This window comes from Trypanosoma melophagium, assembly GCF_022059095.1.
Source record: "Trypanosoma melophagium isolate St. Kilda chromosome Unknown ctg12segment0, whole genome shotgun sequence".
Classification (NCBI taxonomy): domain Eukaryota; phylum Euglenozoa; class Kinetoplastea; order Trypanosomatida; family Trypanosomatidae; genus Trypanosoma; species Trypanosoma melophagium.
In genome coordinates, this window is record NW_027125138.1 from 320739 (window position 1) to 342160 (window position 21422).

General features: G+C 42.7%; 9 protein-coding genes across 9 annotated transcripts; all 9 read right to left on the reverse strand.

Moving 5' to 3' along the window:
• Positions 1–661: 661 nt before the first annotated feature.
• Positions 662–2359, reverse strand: LSM04_002477 (uncharacterized protein; the record flags this gene model as incomplete). The annotated part of the gene is made up of 1 exon (XM_067332773.1): positions 662–2359. The coding sequence occupies one exon, from the start codon at positions 2357–2359 to the stop codon at positions 662–664; it is 1698 nt and encodes a 565-aa protein (XP_067194293.1).
• Positions 2360–2781: 422 nt separating this feature from the next.
• LSM04_000199 (Major facilitator superfamily) lies at positions 2782–4344 on the reverse strand (the record flags this gene model as incomplete). Its single annotated transcript, XM_067332787.1, has 1 exon — positions 2782–4344. The coding sequence occupies one exon, from the start codon at positions 4342–4344 to the stop codon at positions 2782–2784; it is 1563 nt and encodes a 520-aa protein (XP_067194238.1).
• Positions 4345–4682: 338 nt separating this feature from the next.
• On the reverse strand, positions 4683–5774 carry LSM04_004516 (Inositol monophosphatase-like; the record flags this gene model as incomplete). Its single annotated transcript, XM_067332798.1, has 1 exon — positions 4683–5774. One exon carries the CDS (start codon positions 5772–5774, stop codon positions 4683–4685), a length of 1092 nt encoding a protein of 363 aa, XP_067194337.1.
• A 333-nt stretch (positions 5775–6107) lies between these two features.
• Positions 6108–7082, reverse strand: LSM04_000965 (uncharacterized protein; the record flags this gene model as incomplete). Its single annotated transcript, XM_067332809.1, has 1 exon — positions 6108–7082. One exon carries the CDS (start codon positions 7080–7082, stop codon positions 6108–6110), a length of 975 nt encoding a protein of 324 aa, XP_067194259.1.
• A 1025-nt stretch (positions 7083–8107) lies between these two features.
• LSM04_001470 (ABC transporter-like) lies at positions 8108–10204 on the reverse strand (the record flags this gene model as incomplete). The annotated part of the gene is made up of 1 exon (XM_067332820.1): positions 8108–10204. One exon carries the CDS (start codon positions 10202–10204, stop codon positions 8108–8110), a length of 2097 nt encoding a protein of 698 aa, XP_067194267.1.
• Positions 10205–11230: 1026 nt separating this feature from the next.
• LSM04_003516 (ATP:guanido phosphotransferase) lies at positions 11231–12304 on the reverse strand (the record flags this gene model as incomplete). Its single annotated transcript, XM_067332831.1, has 1 exon — positions 11231–12304. One exon carries the CDS (start codon positions 12302–12304, stop codon positions 11231–11233), a length of 1074 nt encoding a protein of 357 aa, XP_067194313.1.
• A 316-nt stretch (positions 12305–12620) lies between these two features.
• Positions 12621–14117, reverse strand: LSM04_000689 (uncharacterized protein; the record flags this gene model as incomplete). The annotated part of the gene is made up of 1 exon (XM_067332842.1): positions 12621–14117. One exon carries the CDS (start codon positions 14115–14117, stop codon positions 12621–12623), a length of 1497 nt encoding a protein of 498 aa, XP_067194250.1.
• Positions 14118–15783: 1666 nt separating this feature from the next.
• LSM04_003974 (ATP:guanido phosphotransferase) lies at positions 15784–17028 on the reverse strand (the record flags this gene model as incomplete). The annotated part of the gene is made up of 1 exon (XM_067332853.1): positions 15784–17028. One exon carries the CDS (start codon positions 17026–17028, stop codon positions 15784–15786), a length of 1245 nt encoding a protein of 414 aa, XP_067194325.1.
• A 409-nt stretch (positions 17029–17437) lies between these two features.
• LSM04_000599 (uncharacterized protein) lies at positions 17438–21232 on the reverse strand (the record flags this gene model as incomplete). The annotated part of the gene is made up of 1 exon (XM_067332864.1): positions 17438–21232. One exon carries the CDS (start codon positions 21230–21232, stop codon positions 17438–17440), a length of 3795 nt encoding a protein of 1264 aa, XP_067194249.1.
• Positions 21233–21422: the final 190 nt, after the last annotated feature.

The window sequence follows — 21422 nt, forward strand, 5'->3', positions numbered from 1 at the left end:
TCAGAAACAGAGCAACTTCATCGGAACATAGACCAACGCAATATATATATATATATCTATAAATTCACGCTCTGCACTAGACTCTTTGGAAACACGAAATAACAACAACAGAAGGAAAAAAAAAATGAAACATACACACATACAAAAAAAAAAAAAAAAAACACACACACAGTAACCAGAAAGAAAATATAATAACGGCTTTGCACAAGCGCCCAATTCACCATTGGGCGGGGTAATGACAACAAATGACAGCGCAAGCCAAGCAAAACGAATGCCAGTAGCGTATCTCATTTGTGCAAAAAACAACGCATGGTGGAGGCCCGTATTTCATTTTAACACATATATGGTTTCGCGTGTAAGTAACCAAATGCACACGCAACTATTTACCAACAATCCCAACTTGTTTCAGAAGTTTAACAGAATATACAACACTAAACGCAAGTTGAATTCTTAAAAATGCAAGGGACAGTTGAAAAGGTGATAATCCCGTTTCCCTCTTACATTTTTGTTAGAAAGGAAAACGTTCTTCTATGCTTTCTTTTTCCATTTGGTACCACTGATCACACAGGAAAACTACGGGGAACAGGTAACCCCCTCCCCCCACCCACCCACAAAACCACCTTTTCTTTCTCTTCCCTTCTCCTACTGCCACCTCCCAAAGTTAGACGCTATTTAATGATTCAGCCACACTAGCCGGCCGCCGCAATCGCTGCTTCTTCTCCAGTTCCTGCCACCGCTGTTGCCGCCGCATGCTCTCTACAGCACGTGAACCGTAAATGGCTGGCACAAGCGTCAGAAGCGCCATGTAGTGAATTAAAGCAGTTACAACAAATGTAAACTGATAGCCTTTAGCCTCAGCAATATATCCTCCAACGACAGCGCTACCCGCCCAGGTGAATGAAGAGAAACTCTCAAACGCAGACCATTTGGCACGGCTCTCCTTACGAACGCAATCCATAATAACACTACGTGTAACACCACGTGTGGAATTCATAGTAGAGTTCCGTATAATAAATATAGGAAGAAGAATGCCAATATGTAGGTGCGTGAGGCCCATCAATAGAAGAAGTGTTGTGCCGATTAGCCGCACCAAAACGACAGCAGCAACACGTCCCATATAATACTCACCAACGTAACGCACAAGATAGGACAAGAAAGCAGTGGATATAGATACACCAATGTACGTACTCATTAGAACAACCGGACTCACATTGTAGTCGTGTACAAAGAATAGCGGAATGTAGCGCATTGTCATACCAGAGCCAACAGCGACAAAAAAATCCACGGCACAAACCAAGTAGGGAACTGCCGTCCGCTCCCAAGGCCACTTGGCGTAATAGCATGCAGAGTCCACCAATTGCCCCAGTCGGCTGCGGCCTTGCTGAGCGGCACGGTACTCCTCCTCTCTTCTTACACTCTGCGCTGCTAACTGAAAGAAAATGGCCTCACGCTGTGCAACTTCACCTTCAGCTGCTGTTGGGGTTGTCAGAATTGATGTGGTGATGTGTGAACTGCCACCATCAGTATCGTGAACAAGGCTCTTTTCCGATGGTATACCGCTGGGAGGGAACTGAGCTGTTTGCTTTGCAGGTTGGCTGGTGCCAGGCTGAGCTATAAAATGTGCAGGAGGGGTCTCTGCGGTGGGGGTGGCGTCAGAAATAACGACATCCACCTGCGCTACATGATCCCCATTTGTGCTCTCATCCAGTCTGTATTTGTCCTTCATTGTAAATAGCAAAAGATGCGCAATGGGGTGCAATGCGAGTCCTGTGAACATAAGCTTTCTTATACTGTCCGTGTCCCAATGATTACCCAGACGCAAAAGCATAACAAGCGAGACGAGGGATCCCACACAATCGCAGAGAGTCTGATTTATCCACTTGAGATTATACACAAAATCGCGCCTTCCTGTCTCAACACTATCTGCAAAAAGAGCCTCTACCCCAGTTGCGGTAATCCCAGAGTATACTCCCCAAAGTGCAGAGGAGAAAAAGAACACATAGACCTCTAATATCGCTACACCGTACAGAGAGAGAGCAATGGCAACGAGACCACTAACAGCAGCAAGACGGAGAATGACCTGCCGTGGTACATTGGGGATAAAACCAGAAATGAGTGCTGCAACCATTTGGGAAGCCCCGGAGGTGGCAGAGAGCCAGCCCACCGTTGTGTCGCCTGAGAGACGATTGACTAAGACTTGAAACACCTGTGCATACCATAATGAAAAACATGCCCCGTCAATAAAGGAGAAGAGAAGTATCCGTTGGACGTTTCGGTTGTACAGTGCGGTCCAACCACTCTCTTGGTAAGCATGCATACCGTGATACCAACGTTTTGTTACCTGCGCGTCTTCGCCCATGTACCAGCAAAATGACTAATGTGAGAAGAGAAATCCAAGAATACAGAGAGAGAGAGAGAGAGAGAGAGAGAGAGAGAGGGATGGATCATAAGAGACTAGTAGAGATATGTAGGGGGTGGGTTAAATCAAGGTCAATAAAGCATATATAAGAAAAGGCACCAATAAAAAGAAGAGAAAATTTCTTTATTGATGTAAAATACACACGCATCGTTCAATTTCTTTCTTTCTCCCCACAATATCTTCCTTTTTTTTGTTGTTTATTCGATCGTCATAGTACTTTTAATTTCAAAACGTGGTCTCCACTCTTACATTTATTCCCTAGTAGAGAGAATTCAGATGAACAGTAAAAAAAAAAAATACTGGAAAGCGTCGACTCTACACACTATTTGTTTTTCTTGAAGGAATAATTGAATTTTTTCCTTTTAGGAACCATCAGTGGTTTGACGCGCCTCACGTTGTGCTCGTTTCACTGCACGTAAACGTGTCTCTGCGCCATGCATAGCAATAGCAGCAGGGATAAGTGCCAGTACACCAGCATAATGAATCATCGCGGTGATAAAGAATGTAAACTGATAGCCTTTAGCCTCAGCAATATATCCTCCAACGACAGCGCTACCCGCCCAGGTGAATGAAGAGAAACTCTCAAACGCAGACCATTTGGCACGGCTCTCCTTACGAACACGATCCATAATAACACTACGTGTAATACCCATTGTGGAATTCATAGTTGCATTCCGTATAATAAAAAAAGTAACGACCAGAGCAAACCTTGCCATGGGACCTTTCGCAATGGAGAGCAACAGCAAAAATGTTGTACCTACAGTGCGTACGGCGATAACAGCAGGGAGACGCCCAACATAATACTCACCCACATAACGTACAAGAGCAGCAGAGAGAGCGGCACTGCAGGATATGATAATATAAGCACCCATTAACAATGTAGGTGTAATGTTATAATCATGTACTAGAAAGAGTGTTATATATTGCACAGTCATGGCAGATCCAACAGCCATCCAGAAATCGGTAAAGCAAACCATATATGGTACTGCATTTGATGTACACATCCAAGAAAAAACAGCTTTACAACCGTGAGGCTGTGGTGGATTATAGTATAAGTAAGTATCACTTTCACATGCTTTACTGTCTTCTATATTATTTTCTCGATATTCCTTTGATTTATTTTGGAGTCCCTGAGATGAACTTACATCATCCTCAAGAGTGACTTGAATAGAAGATTTTTCATCAGAGTACGAAGCAACTGTTCTTTCCTCTTCCTCCTCCTCTAAAAGTGCTTTCGTGAGTGTTGATTGTATCGCTTTTCTTTGTGGTATTGCATTACCGTTCTTAATATCTGGTGCTGCAGGTAAATTACTATCGGTTTCACCCAGTGCATATTCATCTTTTAATAATAACAACAGTAATTGAGCAACTGGATGGGACACTAGTCCCACAGTCATAACTATTTGCAGACTCTTCGTAGACCACACATTTCCCATTACCAGAAGCATAATAAGTGTCACCAAGTAACCAACACAATAGCACACTGTCTGTACAATCCATTTAAGATTGTAAATAAATGCACGATGACCGGAGGCCACACTATCGGCAAAGAGTGCCTCAGAGCTTGTAGAAACTATACCAAGATACATACCCCAGATTGATTGCGATATGTAAAATGATGGCATCACAAGTAATTGTACTGCCACTATAGTAGATGGAACTGCAACAATTCCACAAAATGCACCCAGACGAATAACTTCCTTACGTGGTAGTTTATCCGCGGCATAACCAGCAATAGTGGCTCCAATGATCTGTGCCACACCTAATGCGGCTGCACACCAACCAACAGCCCTATCACCGCCTAAATAGTTCACTAACACTGGTAGTAATTGGGCACTCCAGACACTAAGGCATGCCCCATCAAGGAAGTTAAACGCGATAATGAGGACTACATTGTGATTGCGAAAAACACCACCGGCAGTCATTTATAGTATCTTGCCTTTTCTCTCCTTCTTTCCTACAATGGCTGGAGGAGTACACGACAATGAAGGGGGAGGAACGAAAAAAAAAGGAAAAGAAATAAATTGAAAGTGTAGATAATCAAAATATGAACAAAAATACATTTGCGAAATATATACTAAGGGACAAGATATGGGTAAAAAAAGATAGAAATAGGTAGAGAGACTCATATTCCGCAGAGAGACTTCAAACGGCATAAAGAAGGAAAAATAAAACAAAAAACTAATGTAAAAAAGGAAAAAAAATTGTAGATTCACACAGAGAAAAAGAAAAATAGAATAAACACCCCCCTCATCTCCTATTCTCATTTTAACCAAAAATCCCCATATTTCACTTCTGTACACAATTGTGCCCCAAACGCAGCGATTGTCTCATTTGCTGCTGCTACAATAGTTGTGGAACCCTCCATCCCAAATGATTCACCCCAAATATTCTTTACTACACCACCAGCCTCTGTTACGAGCAGGCTTCCCGCACATACATCCCACACCATCCCTGCTGGTTCCATATATAAATCCACTCGACCGGCAGCAATTTGTGCAAGGATTAAGACACATGCACCATATCCACGCAAACCTTGTACAGGATGTCTTACAAGTTTACGGCGAATGTGGGAAGCTGCTTCAATAATTTTTTCATGCTTCTGCTTCTTTATCGCATTATGCTGTTCAACACTGGCTTGTTTTTCCACATCTGAAAGTCGTGCATTAGTTGGATAGTTAAATACTACCATGGCATTTTCCGGAGTGGCATCTAACCGTGGACGGATTGGATGTCCATTAAGAAAAGCTCCTTTACCACGAATAGCCGTATACATTTCACCGACAGGAAAATTTGAAACTGATCCAGTTAGTGCATTACGTACAGGAGAAAGGAATGGACAATATACAACAGCAAGCACTGTTACTTTCCTTATAGTAAGACCAATGCTGACACAGCAGTCACAAGCTCCATGAACGAAAGACATGGTTCCATCAATAGGATCTACAATCCATGTGGGTGCATCTGTCAGTGGGGCATCGGGACAAATTTCTTCCGTAATGAAATTGAATGTAAAGGATGAAAAACCAGCCTCTTGCTTCGCCCGCTCCACACCGGCACTAAACCGTTTTAAAATCTTTGTAATAGCCTCATCACACATTTTATCATACTTTGTCACAAGGTCCGTACTAGAAGACTTTTCAACAACGCCAAGAAGTGCTGTAGCTTTACCAGAACGAGAGGAATCAGTATTATTATTATCATTGCTATTGTCATCCCTAAAGGCCCGTGCTGCGTCTGCTGCAACAGCTTCTCGTCGGTACTGATAGAACTCCCACATGATGTTTCCAGCCTTCCGCGCAGCTTCAATGGCAACGCCCAGCGCCTCCTCTAAATCTATATCATATTCCTCCATTATGAGACGTAGAAAAAACCTTTAAAATGCTTACAGAAAAACAATCGTTACCAAGAAGATAAGTTTCAATGTAACAAATAAGAAAAGAAAAAAAAGAGTCAATATCCGCAACAAACACAAGAAAAATAATATAAAATCAACAAACTGAGCAGAAACCTACTTCCATAGACGTATTGATTTTACCACCTCCCCTATTTCTCCCCTTTGTATTTTCGCTGCTACTCTCTCAGAGACCTTTTCCCTTTTTTTGTACCTGCTCATCTGTTATAGATGCAAAGAGTACACACACACACACCAATTCTTGATCCATATATATATATATATATATATAGATCATATTGATGCGGATTTATGGTGTCGCACAGCTGGAGATAACACCAACAAATCCCCATTCTTCCATCCTCTAGCTCCACCTTTTGAAATACGTAGTTCTTGCATGGTGATGTAATCACCTGCGTGAAAAACAGGCTTATCAACTCGGAGAACCGTGATACTTCTTATCTGGGGTCTCTTGTTGCTATCAACAAAGACTTGAGAAACACGCACTTTAGTCATCGGTGGTGGACGAGGGTTACCATTTCTTCCACGTGATTTCCATGGAACAGAAGAAACATTCTGCTTTGCATCCTTTTCATCACCAATTTCTGTCCTTTCACGCTTTGAAGGGGGTTCTTCTTCATTCTCCTCACTCTTAGCAGAATTGTTTTTCTCATCAACCTCTGATCCAACACTGTCATCATCCCTTCCCTCCCCCATATCAATGTGATTACTTCCAACTCCATGCCCACCTGCATTTTTCCCATGCTCCTGAAATCCCAATACAGCGACCTTCTTCATATAATCATTCTCATCTTCCATCACTCCTACAGCTTCACATGTCGTTATTGTTTTTGCTGTTGTTAGTACAAGAGGGGGAGGAGGCATCAGCACACGTCTCGCTGCGGCACTTAAAGCTAGAACCTCCTCTAGAATTTCACGTAGTGTCGTATCGTCCCAGACGTATACGTGCACTTTAAAGAATGAAGGAATGTTCGCATCTCCACCGGTAGAATTCTCTCTTGTGAGGGCTGAAGTGGAAGTCGTGCCATTCTCACTAATTCCATCGTCAGCAGCAATTGGTGCAATGGGCTGAAAAAAGGCAGTGGGTTCTATCATGTTCGGGTCCATCACTACTATAACGGAGAGATTGTGGGGAATTACTGCAGGATTACTTCTGTTAATCACATAGCGCTGCGGTGGTGCGACCCGAAATGCACTGCGATCTCTAGCACACAACCAACCATCATCTCGTACTCGTGACTTGATCATGTGACGCGCTACCAGTGGAGCTGAAGACTCTACAGCTTTAACAAACAACGGCAGATTCAAAAAAAAAAAAAAATAGAGAAAAAAAAGGAATTCACAGAAATATATGCATATACAAATAAATGTCCGGGAGTAGAGGTCTACATAGTCATCTACCCCGTACACATGTCAACAGAAAAGGAAAAACCACTCATCGAAAAGGCACAGAGATAAACACTCGCATGTTAATGAAGAGGTTGTATGGTCAACAATAAAGAAAAAAGAAATAGTACACAAAAAACAACAACAAACAAAGAAAAAACTGGCACAATAACAAAAGCGTTGGTGTAGAATTACCATGGTTAAAGATCCCCATATCATTTACAGCACGCATTAGAAAGTACTTGGTGCCTATACAAACATACCTTCCCCCCTTTTCACACATTATTGGAATTATTTATCCCTCAGTACCTTATCTCTCCTTCAATTTTCTCACATTCCAAAAGGAAAATTATCATCATTTCCTTTTTTCTCATTCCCCTCTTCTGCTTTATGGACATTCCTTAGCTTTGACCACACCGTTGCTGATGTCTTACCATAAGAGGCATTTGGAACCTTTTTTTTTTGACCCATTTCCTCTTTTCACCCATACCTTTTTCGTGCGAGCCAAAAAACAGAGTGTCAAAAAAATTGGTAATAATAATAATAATAATAATAATAATAATAGTGGAAACAAAATAATAAATATATAAAATCAATAATGCAGATTTCATCGTACGTGGTGCACATACCAAGGTCAACAAAGACACGCAACTAACCCAGAGAAAATGTGGTGAAAACAAAAAACAAAACAACAACAAAAAAATAAACCAACACGAAACAAAAAAGAAAAGGGATACTGAAAACAAAACCAACGCGGGAAAGCACCCAACAACCACAACGAGAAAAAGAAAAAACCGTCAACATTTCACACAGAAAAGAAGAATATAACCAAGAACAAATTATCAGTAAACCCTTTTCCTTTTTCCTCTACTACACCTAATATCCTTTCATTTTCCTCTTGCTGTGCATGGCGTGGGAACGATCACATCTGTCATTGCAATGGTGTTATCGAGTCCATCAGCTACTAGAGAATTGTTACCGCGCCTTGATCCGTCAGTATAGGCCACAGAAGGTGTTGGGATCTCATCAATTGGAGTCATATCTGAAGCTGAGATTTCATCATTGCTGCGTGCGGAGGCGATTGCCCGAGGTGAGGCTACGCGGGAGTGGAGATTCTTTGTGAAGCTCAACCTCCCTCGTCGCTTCATTCCCTGAATATATAATGAGATGCTGCCAATTATGGCAAGTCCCATCTGGTAAAAAATGAGTGCAACAAAGGTCTGCCAATAGTGCCAGTTTTCAAATCCCATCTTAAGAATGACAGCTTGTCCATTGGCATACAAGCAAGTGGGAGTTACAGGATCACAAATAGTACCCAATCGACCAAACTCATTGTTAAAGACTCCCAGATATGCATGACGTGGGAAAGAAAGGTAATTCAACCAAACCCAGGTAGGGTATAGTCGGGCCGTGTTGGCGAACAATCCGGCAACAAGAAACAATGGAAGCAAAATTACCGGCACAAGAGCAAAGGCTGTGGTTGCGGTATCAAAGAAGGTGGCAAACATCAGACCAAATGAGTAACCCAGTGTCGAAAGAAGAATTAAAATAAACCAATGCACAAAGAAGGCAGCAGGTGAACGGTAAAAATGAATCATAAAATATGAAATGATTTCGTATATTGTAGGGAATAGTATTTGAAAGGGTAATTCTGCAAAGTACTTCCCAGCAAAATAGAGAAATGCGTTATAGGAATCATTGGCCTGCTCCTGCAAGAAAACGGCCCTTTCTGGGGGATAAGCAGCAATACCATGCATTGCAGCACCAAACAAATTGTTCATTAGGGTTAGGTAGAGTGCACCTGTACGATCCTGTACACCTTGTTGATTTACCTTCACATTAAAGAAGAAAAGACCCATAAACACTGCAAAAAATAATGTCTGAATTGATCGACCTACAAAGGCACCTGGATCCCGACAAAACATTCGCAATGAGCGTTTCCAAAGCTCTCCAAATTGCACGAAATAACTCGATCCCTTCTGCTTCAATTGTTTCTCCAAGTACTCATCGTGATGGGTAATAGGGCCTTGAACCACCATTAAACATGGGTTACTGTTCGCTGCCGGGGACATTACATAGTCTTCCCACGCCAACCAAAGTTGTGATAGTTCCTTTTCTGGAAGTTGCAAAATATTCATAAAATACTCACAAGGATTAGTACGTGGGGGTACTTGATAACCAAGACTGGCAAAGTACGCGACAGAGTCTTTCGTTGGACCATGGTAGATAACGTGACCCTTTGCTAGAAGCAAAAGATCATCAAATATATCCATGAGTTCAGATGACGGTGAGTGAACAGTCGCAATGACTGTGCGCATATCATTTCTTGCCAGTTCCTGTAGCATTTGCCCAACACGTAAGGCGTTCACAGAGTCCAACCCTGTGGTTGGTTCATCCAACAGCATAACGTACGGATTAGTCACGAGCTCTGTACCAACGTTTGCACGTTTTCGTTCACCACCAGAGACTCCCTTCAAAATACCGGGAATACCCAAAATGGTATCCTGACACTTCGTGAGATGTAGACGTTTAATGACCTCATTTACGAGTTTTTCTGATTCCTCCTCACTCATTCCAAGCCGCACTCGACACGCGAAACGAATAGCCTCGCGAGGAGTCTCTTTGCCCATCACGATATCGTCCTGCGATACATAGGATACGAGCTTCTTGTAGCGTTGTGAGTAGATGGTATTGTTGAGGAAGCAGCAACCCTCCAGTGTTGCCTTTGGATTGTACAGCTTGCCAGTGATAGCACCCATGAGTGTTGTTTTGCCGGCACCTGATGGTCCCATGATGGCCAACACACGCCCCCCAAGAGCAGTGCCACTTAAATTATACAATAACGTCTTTTCGGTAACGTTACCGTCCTCGTCCTCAACGGGAACTCGATAGGTCAAATTCTCCCATGTAAAGTTCACCACATTCTCGAGCACCAGCCCGGCAGTTTCCTGCCGTTCCATGTCACCAGATATTAGCCCTGGCATTTGTTTTAGTCAGATGGTTCAGGACGACAATAACTTACTTGCTTCAAAACAAAGAAAAATAACACCCGCTCGTTTAATACTCTGTTTGACCCGCAAGAAGAAGAAGAAGAAGAAAAACAAGAGGCATTTGGATGCGGTGCAGTAGGGAAAGAGTGGGAGAGAGTCTGCCTGGAAGAGAACCGTCCCAGAAATTCCCTTTGCCAGGATCGAAGAACACAGCACGGCCTGAAAGTAGGAAAACAGAAAAAAAAAAACAACAAGAATGAAAACAAGGAAAACCACAACCAGCCCATCACCGAAAGTCACTTTTATATAAACACTTTCTTCTCTCGGCAGCCATAGCCTCTTTATACATGCCACCACTCTCTACGCAAAACTATTTCTCCATATTTTCACAAGAATTTCCCCCATTCGAACCTCAGTATTTTGCCACAAATGGGCGCTTTTTCCCTTCTTGAAAAGCAACAGGTGTAATGGCTACTCCATTGCACAAACATTGTTAATTGCTTGGACGAAAGAGTAGATAAATAAAACGATTGTATCAGATATGATTATTATTTTCTGTTTTTTTTTTCCTTTTACTGAAGATTTTTTCTCCTTACTCTATTTCTTACCTTTTCAGAGATACAAACAAAAGACCGGCAAGTGCACGAAAACAAACAAACAGACATATAAAGCAGAAAAATAATAGAAAAAAACATCTTATCAAAAAAAAAAAATCGAAGAAAGGTATCACGTTCCACTCACAACACAAGAACGACACTATCCTCATTATTTTCTTTCATTTCGCATCATACATTGACATTCTACCAAGCCCCCAACACCCTCTTTCCTGAGCTCGCTTCCTTCTTCCAGGAGTATCATGCACATCAAACGACCCTTCCTCTGGAGAAAACGGGAATTGACAAAGATATCAAAAAAAAAAAAACCAAATAAAACAAACAAGAAAAAGAAGATATCAGTGAGATTGCATCCCCTTACATGTTCACTACATCCTCGGTCGAAGGTGTCAACAACAAAAAACAATCACTTCTTCGATTCCTCTTCCTTGATGAGCTCCAGAATGCCGTCCTGCATTTCTTTCACAGCATCATACTCGGAGAGACCGAGGCGACGCTTGTTGCTGATGTCGTACACACCACCATGGCTCTCCGAGTGTTCACCCGCGGTTCCCCGCACCTGCAGATTGTACTTGGCCGCGACCTCTTCCAACTTCTTGCGGTCTGCGCCGAGCTTCGGCAGCTTGATGTGCACGCTGGCGCGGATTGTCGTGCCCAGGTTGGTCGGACAGAACGTCAGGAAGCCAAGACGATCATCACGCAGGAACTTGGCCTTCTCCTCAATGACATTGGCGCCGTGCACAAGTCGGCTGAATACTTCCTTCAGATTACCACCCTTTTGCATCGAGATGATACGCAATTGGTCCTCCTCATTCACCCAAACGAGGAATGTCTTTTCATCGTTGTGGTAAATACCACGACCAGTTGGCCAGTGGTCACAGGCATGTGCTGCCTGCAGAAAGCGATCACCCTCCTTGAACAGGAAGTGATCCTGGATCAGCTTGTTCTGTGTTTCCTTGTCCATACCAGTCAGTGGGTAGTACTTCCCCTGCAGTTCACCAGTCATGGTCTCCAGCTGTGCCTTGACGCGGGCCTCAATCTCCTCGTACTGCTCCTTCTTGAGGAGTGGGTTGAACGGATAACCATCAAGATTACGCGCACACCGCACACGTGTGGAGACAATGTACTTGTTATCGGGATCCAAGTCAACGAGTGTGCTCAGGTCACCAAAGTCCTTGGGTGGCTGTTTGTCGCTTGGTTTAAATCCCTGATGGTATTCCTCAATGACTGGGTCGAAGAGAGCCGCAAACACCTTGTAGGACTCCGCATCCGGAGCATACAGGCCAATGCCCGAGTCGAGATTGGCCACACCGGACTGAATGACATCCATCAGTGTGGCTCCCAGTGAGGTCTTCTGTCCCTTGAGCTCGTCAAACACCTTCTTCGTCAGATGCTTCTTCAGTAGGGAGTGGCACTCATGAGCCTGATGAAGCTTTTCGTATGCTTCTTCGAGCTTCTTGATTTCGTGATGGGAAGCCATTGTACGTGACAAGGGTATTATAGTAGATAGTTGATAAGCTAGCTTTTGCTTGTGGCAATCTAAGAAGGTAACAAAAATAAGGAAAGAAAGGTGCAAGCATAAAAATACCGAGAGTGACACACCAGAGTCGCGACATTTTGTTTCCCTTCCCATGAAAAAAAGAAAAAAACGCACCACCTAGTTGCATATTTTTCCGTTTCTTTTTTCACCGTTTCAATCCTTACCCCCCTGACCCATTAGGGGGCATCATTTTTGTTTGCTTCTTTTGCTGGATCGGCAGTCATGTCAATATAGTGTATGTAAGCGAATGACTTGGCTATGTTGGAGTGGCACCCACTGCAGAACCAGTACTTTGCCTCGACTGACGATTCATGACCGGGTATAAGGTACGTACAAAGGACAGGCATCGGTGCTGCGAACCAAACGCCTGACAATCATTTGGAGAAATCATATACGCTGATATCGCATCGAGCTCACGGCGTGCGTAACCCTGCACTACATGTGGTGGGTCCATTGGCATTTGTATTCTACTTGCACTCGTCACGCGCTGCAGTGAGTCGCTGTAGGTCCAGTACGTTGTTGGCCCTGGTGTAACGCCAAAACTAAGGAACGGGAATGTGAATGATCCCATCGCTGGAGAGTCCACTGGACCCAGCGTTAGCACCTCACGCATGGAGTAAAAGCCGCGTATGTCACAGAGCCAATCACGATCCACGTGAGGCTCTACCAAGGCAATACAGGGACGATATTTGCGCAGCGCGTCTGCCACAGAAATGGTTTCGCATGGGAACACAGTACCAATACTATTTGCGACGGCGCCATCCTTCACCAGGTCTGGCAATAGGCCATGTTGTGCAAGCAGACTTTTTTGCCGTCGATCACGACTCGCGGCTTGTGCAGGCGTCTGCACTGGGAGGACAGGAAATTGCAAAAACTCACTATTATTCAATAGCCATGCCAAACGACCATTTCCAAAAAAACAAACCACTGGGGTTTCGGTGGAAAAGGAGTGTGCTTTCCCGCTCTGAAGTGGATTGTTGACACTCTCACTGTTAATCGTGGTGGTGATAGCAGTGCGCTTGAACGCCTCTTCGCCCTCAATGATTTCCTCCACACGATGACGGAGATAGAAGGCGAGATTCTGCAAAAACTCCGCCGTTGGGTGCAAATCATCACCAGTTAACATCGTTATTGCACGCAAAGGAGCCATACTATCAAATTCGGTATGCATGACATTTCGTATTTGCGGAAATGTCGTAAAGTGAACACGTTCGTCTGGACTAGTGCAGCGGGAGATGGGCAACATCACATACTCCTGTGTAGCAGCATACGGTGTAAACTCGTAGTAACGCGTCCCAGCTTCACATGTCTCTTTTGTTCGTAGTGATGATGATAATGATAATGATGTTGCTCCTTTAGGTCTTGGAGGTGCGTATGAGGGGAGACCAAATATCTCTCGCACATCAGCATCATGCATAGTACGATCAAGTCCTGTAAAACGTCGCAGCCGCCGTTTATCACGGTCTCGCAGATGCCGAATAAACTCACACAGTGCGGCGCGGCACCACATTGTGTAATCCGCCGCAAAATCACGCTGTAATGCCTGTTCTCTGTTCTCTCGTACACCCCGGTAGCACTCAATAACATCAGCGATCTGCACACCGTCTGGCTGTATGAAGTGTGCCACTCCGCAGGCGGGGCGATAACCGTCCGGCCACAATCTAATTTGTTCTGGCGGGAACATACGCTTCACTGCGGCCGCGTCCAGTCGTGGACCAACAGCCGGGGAGGCTCTAATGAATGTCGGGTACATGATGAGATGGAGTACACCACAATACCATACAATGTATATATAGAGAGGTAAAGAGGTAGAGAGGGATCGATAGTCAGTGAGTTACTTGTACTGATGTGTTCTACAAAGCCCTAGTCTAAAGGAATAACAGGGTCAAAGGAGGAAAAAAAAGAAGGGGAAAAAAGGAAAAAAAAAAAAACGCCTATACAGACAAAAGAGGGAAATAAATACAGGAAAGGATAAAGGTGAATGTTAGGGGAAGGATGAAGGTGGGGGAAGGGAGAACAGGAGAAGGAAAGGGAGCAAATAAATAACAGGAGTTATTCTTACTTGCCAACCTCCAACAAACCCTATTCATCACCCACCACCAACCAACCGTCAGTGCACTCCGTTCACAGAAGTGCAAAAGAGCATATAATCAAGCCTTTTTTACCCCCTCTACATTCACCCCTCTACCGTAGGTGAATGAAAGGAACACAAAAGTCAACGAAGAGAAAAAAAAAAAACAAGAAAACAAAAAGAGGATGACGTTGCCTCACAAGAATAAGTAAGCAAAAACAAGAGGCGCAAATAAGAGCCCAGAAAAATGAAAAGAAGAAAGAGGGAGAAGGAAGTGCGATATCAAAAACCACACGGAAATTTTCTTACCAGGTATATGCTGAAAAAGTGTATACCAAGCAAAAAAAAAGCAGTAATGACAATAGCAGTATCAATATGTTACAATAATAAGAAGCCCTACAATCATTTTTTTTTTCGGAACATCCCTGGTCTTCTTTTGTTTCCTCAAGTTCCCTTTACGCCACCTTCATTTTTCTTTGTCTTGTTTTAATACGTTTTTTTTTTTGATTATCTCCCTGATTTTTCTCATTTCACTACAACATTTTTATTCCCTTTAGTCCTTTTTATTTGGTATGGATTGCAATTTGTGTTAGGTGTATACTACAAAAGCATTGACGGAGTTAGGTAACGCAATGATACCCACAAAGAGTTAAATCAATGAGTACAAATTCAAATAAAAAGAAATTTTCTTCCATGCATATATCCAAATTAAACAATCAAACGCGTTTACACAAAGAAGAATAAATATATATATCTATCTATATATATATATATATAATTATATAAGCAATCTTTCATACCCTATCTATTTTCGTCTTCTCAAGTATTTTATTTTGTCCATTAATCTTTAGTAGCACTCCTAAATACAGCAGAACCACCACAACATGCGCAAGCACAGAAATATGCGGAGAAAGCAGTTTATAATAATAAAAAAGAAAAAAAACAGGTTTATACAAATCACCTCAGACCTAATAAAAAAACAAACATATAACGGTAGTAGCATAAATACATTCTTAAAGGTGCTCACTCCATTTTTCGGCACACCTGACACGCAATCTTTATTGACATTGCCAATAAGAATAGAGCAACCGAACCGAGGTAATGGGAAAAAAGCATACATAGAAAACACAATAAATTAATATATCTTCCTTTGCCTAACCAGAAAAAAAAACCCGTACATACACAGAGACATATATAAATTAATACATGATAAAGTTCTACAGGGCACCTATATATAAAAATGATTTCCCTGCACAACAAGTTAAAAAAAAAAAAAACAGCCTCTCTCCTGCACACAGAGAGACATGATCTCCAAAGCCACTGGGGGATACAACCGACATACCATCACTTACTCAGCAGCAGGAGCAGCCTCCTCTTCCTTGATGAGCTCCAGAATGCCGTCCTGCATTTCTTTCACAGCATCATACTCGGAGAGACCGAGGCGACGCTTGTTGCTGATGTCGTACACACCACCATGGCTCTCCGAGTGTTCACCCGCGGTTCCCCGCACCTGCAGATTGTACTTGGCCGCGACCTCTTCCAACTTCTTGCGGTCTGCGCCGAGCTTCGGCAGCTTGATGTGCACGCTGGCGCGGATTGTCGTGCCCAGGTTGGTCGGACAGAACGTCAGGAAGCCAAGACGATCATCACGCAGGAACTTGGCCTTCTCCTCAATGACATTGGCGCCGTGCACAAGTCGGCTGAATACTTCCTTCAGATTACCACCCTTTTGCATCGAGATGATACGCAATTGGTCCTCCTCATTCACCCAAACGAGGAATGTCTTTTCATCGTTGTGGTAAATACCACGACCAGTTGGCCAGTGGTCACAGGCATGTGCTGCCTGCAGAAAGCGATCACCCTCCTTGAACAGGAAGTGATCCTGGATCAGCTTGTTCTGTGTTTCCTTGTCCATACCAGTCAGTGGGTAGTACTTCCCCTGCAGTTCACCAGTCATGGTCTCCAGCTGTGCCTTGACGCGGGCCTCAATCTCCTCGTACTGCTCCTTCTTGAGGAGTGGGTTGAACGGATAACCATCAAGATTACGCGCACACCGCACACGTGTGGAGACAATGTACTTGTTATCGGGATCCAAGTCAACGAGTGTGCTCAGGTCACCAAAGTCCTTGGGTGGCTGTTTGTCGCTTGGTTTAAATCCCTGATGGTATTCCTCAATGACTGGGTCGAAGAGAGCCGCAAACACCTTGTAGGACTCCGCATCCGGAGCATACAGGCCAATGCCCGAGTCGAGATTGGCCACACCGGACTGAATGACATCCATCAGTGTGGCTCCCAGTGAGGTCTTCTGTCCCTTGAGCTCGTCAAACACCTTCTTCGTCAGATGCTTCTTCAGTAGGGAGTGGCACTCATGAGCCTGATGAAGCTGTTCGTATGCTTCTTCGAGCTTCTGGAGTAGAGCTTCATCGACTTCAGCGTCATTTGCATTATTTTCCTCCTGGGGTTGTTCCGCTTTCGCTGGAGACTCTTCATTCTTTGTTTCCTCAACGCGTGGTTTTTCTTCCTTTTTCTTCTTGGCATCTGCAACAGCGCCCTTGACGTGCTGGTCCTTCTTTCGTGAGACAGCTGATCCCATTGTTAAGGGTGTAGTTTTCAATTGAAACAAAGTTTTATAGAATTAATTGCCTTGGTTGCCTTTTGCTAGTTAAGAGAATTCTTTTTATATATAAAGAAAAAAACAAAGAAAAAAAAATTCAGAGATTAGGAATAAGAAGAAGAAAAGACCCTTAAAAGGCACAGGAGAGAGAGAGAGAGAGAGCAAAATACAGGGGAAAGAAATAGAGAAGTACTAATAGCCACTTCGGATGATGTTGATGATAATGATGATAAAAATAATATAACATTAAAATACAGCAGAGCATGTATGAGTTCCCTTTCCTGACGCGAGACTGGCTATTACGTACTTTTACTTCTTACGTGTTTTATATTGTATTCTATCCTTCATCTTTTTTTTTTTCAGAAAGGAGTAATGCCAAAGTCGTGCATCAATGATGTTTCGCAGACGATGGGGTAACATTAAACGAGATAAAATCCATAGGAAATGGTACAGATGATTGATAACGATACGTTGCATTAAGCCCCTTAGAGTCTTCACCAACAGCTCTATCGTTCTTGTGTTGATCATTTCCTCCTCCTCTTATATTTCCACACAAACTTCCACTGTTACTAGTTACGCTATATTCATGTATGTGTCCCAATTCGAATGATCGGTTTATCCAAGACATAAGTGCCTCCACCTTTGCGACTGCGGTGGGGTACATCTGTCGGTCACGCGACCCACAGAGCGAAAAGGTCGTGAGTGCCACTCGTGTAAAGGCTTCAAGAAAGGGAATAAATGGAAGAGCCGTACCGCAGCGGGAGTACTTTTTCTCCACATCATGTGAGATTGGAAATGAAAAGGGTGATGCATTTTCTTCTTCCTGCATTGTGGTATTTTTCTCTCTATTCAGACGATAAAAAAGCGGCACCGCCAACGCGTCAACATAGGCACGTCTTAGCAATGATTCACTTATAAGTGCAGGAAATACATTTACGGCACGAAATAACGCGTGAAATCTATTGTACGGCACAACAGATATCCACTCCATTTTTTTATTTGACTTCCCATCCTTGCCAGTATTTAATACTTGACGCAGTTGTCGTAGTGCAGTTATTCGTTTCTCTCGTGTGGGATTTGATAAGGACGAGTGCGAGGAGGAATTACAACAATCACGATCATGAATAACAGTTTTCTTACTGTATGCGTGAAACAACTGCCGCAGGGGTCTCTCATTACGCAGCAACACCTGTAGAACCTCGTCTGCCGCTAAAAATCCAACTCGCGGTAGTTGCTTTTCGTTTTGGATTTCTTTTTGTTGTTTTTCTTTTTTCGATGGACTATTTATAGTGGACGGTACATTTGTTGAAGAAAAGTTAATATGGACAGCCTCTACACGTCGCACGGCGTCTTCATACGCGTCGATCATTTCGTCTTCACTAAGGCCATCAATCAAAAAGAACGGGAGTGTATGGACTTCACCCAATACTTCCTTATTCTTCTCTTCACGTCTTTTTTCTTCTTCTTTTTTCCGTTGTAGAGAAGAGTACAAAAAGAGAATTACTCTACAGAAAAAAGTAAAGTTCATAGTTGAAACCACATGATATCCATGCTGCCTTACACTTGATTGATGCAATACATCAACAACAGTACGCCAATCTTGCATTCCCCAACGTACACGATCTCCATCTTCGCTTACCGTAAATGTAGAGTCCACCTCCGGTTCACCACAAGGAGAAGAGAGTAAAGGAGTACATATAGTGAAGTATTCAGCGTGTGTAAAGAAACGCCAAAAACCTACTAGAGAAAGTGAGTACGAAGCATCAATGTTATTTAACCAGTTACTATCTTTCATCAGTAATTTCCTCATACTTCGATTGCTTCTGTTATCTTTGCTAGCATAGTATGCATAAACATCGAAGAGTCGTTGTATTGTTTTCCTCAAACGACTACTAATTGTTATACTAGGAGTCGTAACTACTGTGGATACAGGCAAGGGTGGAGAGTTTTGTGTTGGTGAATATAATGGTGTTTCATTACCGAAAACAGGAACAGTTTTAACACCATTCGTACTAGTATCAACAACAACAGTGGCAGTAGCAGTTTTAGATCTTTTCTTATGATCTGCGGTATTTTCACACACTGCCCTATCATGATCCGTCTTCTTTTTCATCATCTTCGTCTTCTTCTTCGTATTACCATGTGTATACTTGTGTAGTACTCCGTCCTTCAGCTTTACAGTATTGACTGGAAATAGAGGTAACGTCATGTCGTTATTATTATGCGCTAAATGAAATGCCTCTTCCTTACTTTTTGCATTAGAACACGATAATAACAGCGAAACTGCCTGACGTACGCCGCTACTCACAAGGAAAGCCGTACGTGGTGTAGTAGTAGTAGTATCAGGGGAGATGAGAGAACACGCCAGTATATGTGAACAGGCAATCAAACCATCTGGCATTAGCGAAGAACTGGAATAATCACACGGTCCAATAAATGTTTTCACACCACGAGTAGAGAGTAAACACAATGCGTCTTGACTAGAATCCGCAAACAACACCCCACTTCCATCAGGCATAATTGCCATAGCATGAGGCAGCACATTCAATGAAGTCCTACATACTTCTTTAGAATTGGAGAAAAGTGACGACTTGCTATTCTTCTTATTCTCTTTCTCTTTTTTATTATTATCATTACTATTATGATGACGGTGTAATCCATCAATGACAGTCCACACACGCGGTGTAGGGCGTTGACTCTTACGCATTTCCTTCAATTCTTTAACTGAAGTCTTATTCGAAACGTTTTCTTGCGGTAATGTTTCTCGCTTCGCCTTATCAAATCCCGTTAGGAGTCGAATAGCGTTATTGGTTGCATCTACAAAGAGTAATCCGGATGAACACCAAGTAAGAGCAGCAGCACAGTGTAATTGGGAAACACGATAATCCCCATCGCGGTAACCCGGTACTCCATTAATCCCACAAACAGTTCGAACCAACTTTGTGCGGAAATTCACATACCGAATCGCATGATTACCGGTATCACTAACAAATAAAACGGTAGAAAGGGATATGTCATTTTTTCCTTCTTTCTGACCACTACTGTTGTCGTCATTTATGTCATTATCATCGATACGCCAACATAACGCAGAGGGTGAGGCGAAACGTGCAGCATGAAATGGACCATCTATAAATCCCTCTATACCTCCTAATAATGGTTTTGATCTCAATATAGAGTTTACACATTCTTTTTCGTTTTTTTCGTCTTTTTCTTGATTCCACACCTGCGGTTGTGATGATTGTGGTAATTTCATCTCCGTTGTGTGATGGCATTTATTCCAGAGACTCCAGTAATAGTGTGGGGAAACCACACGTGCGGCTAAAGCAACTGTATCCACTTCTACAGCCCAAATGGCATGCATAGCGGCATCTGCCATAAGGAATAAATGAATGGATTGTGAAGATATCTGATTTGTTTGTGAAGATAATATTACTTTTACTCCTGTATATTTCTCATTCTTCTCAACAACACTTTCGTCTTCGTTTTCGTTTTCTGCTGCTGCTGCTGTTGGTTCGTTTCCCAATATAAATTTCTTAGAACTATCTACTACAGATGAAGAGTTTAACGTGGATAGCGAAGGTGACAGTAAACGATTTCCTCCACACTCCTCATTTGCATTATCTTCACCTACTGTATATGCAGATGCCTTCTCCTGTATAACTATAGAGTTTCCATTCTCTTCTCTTGTTAAGAGTGGTGATATTATTCTCTCTTCTCTTCCATACTTGTGAATACTGCGGTCCTGCACACAACCGGTTATCATCGCCAAGGCAAGAGTACTGCGTATCGCTATAGGATCACCCTGTGTAGATAACCGCACCACAAATACAGAAGAAACACCATCGCTATTACTATTACTATTGCTAGTATTACTGTTGGATCCACATGAGATAAACAGATGATTTCCATCCAGTGGAAATGTCATAAGTGAGGAAGATGATGTAGGATGTGAAGAAGCATAACGGGATTTTATGGTATCGGTTGTTTCTTTTATATTTGTATGTGCGTTTGTACTTGTGAAGGCGAGTACACGGAAGAGCGTTCGGCTTAGAAATACAGGATGGTCCACATCATCATCGTCGTTATTTACTTTTTTATCTGGAGAATAATTCTCTATTATTATTGCTGTTCTACTTCCTCCTGTATTGTTGTTAGGAGCTGTATTAAAGGCTAATAATGACATCAATCACACCGCTAGAGACTAGTGCCTTTCTTTCCTCCTTTCTGTTCTTGATGGATGTATGTTTTTATTATGTTTGAAACAGCTCCCCCGCCTTTATAGATAAGAATATATATATACAGTATTAAAGCGAGAACCGTCCCATTGCAGAAAAATCAAAAAAAAAAAAAAGGAATAATAGGAGAAGAGAGAC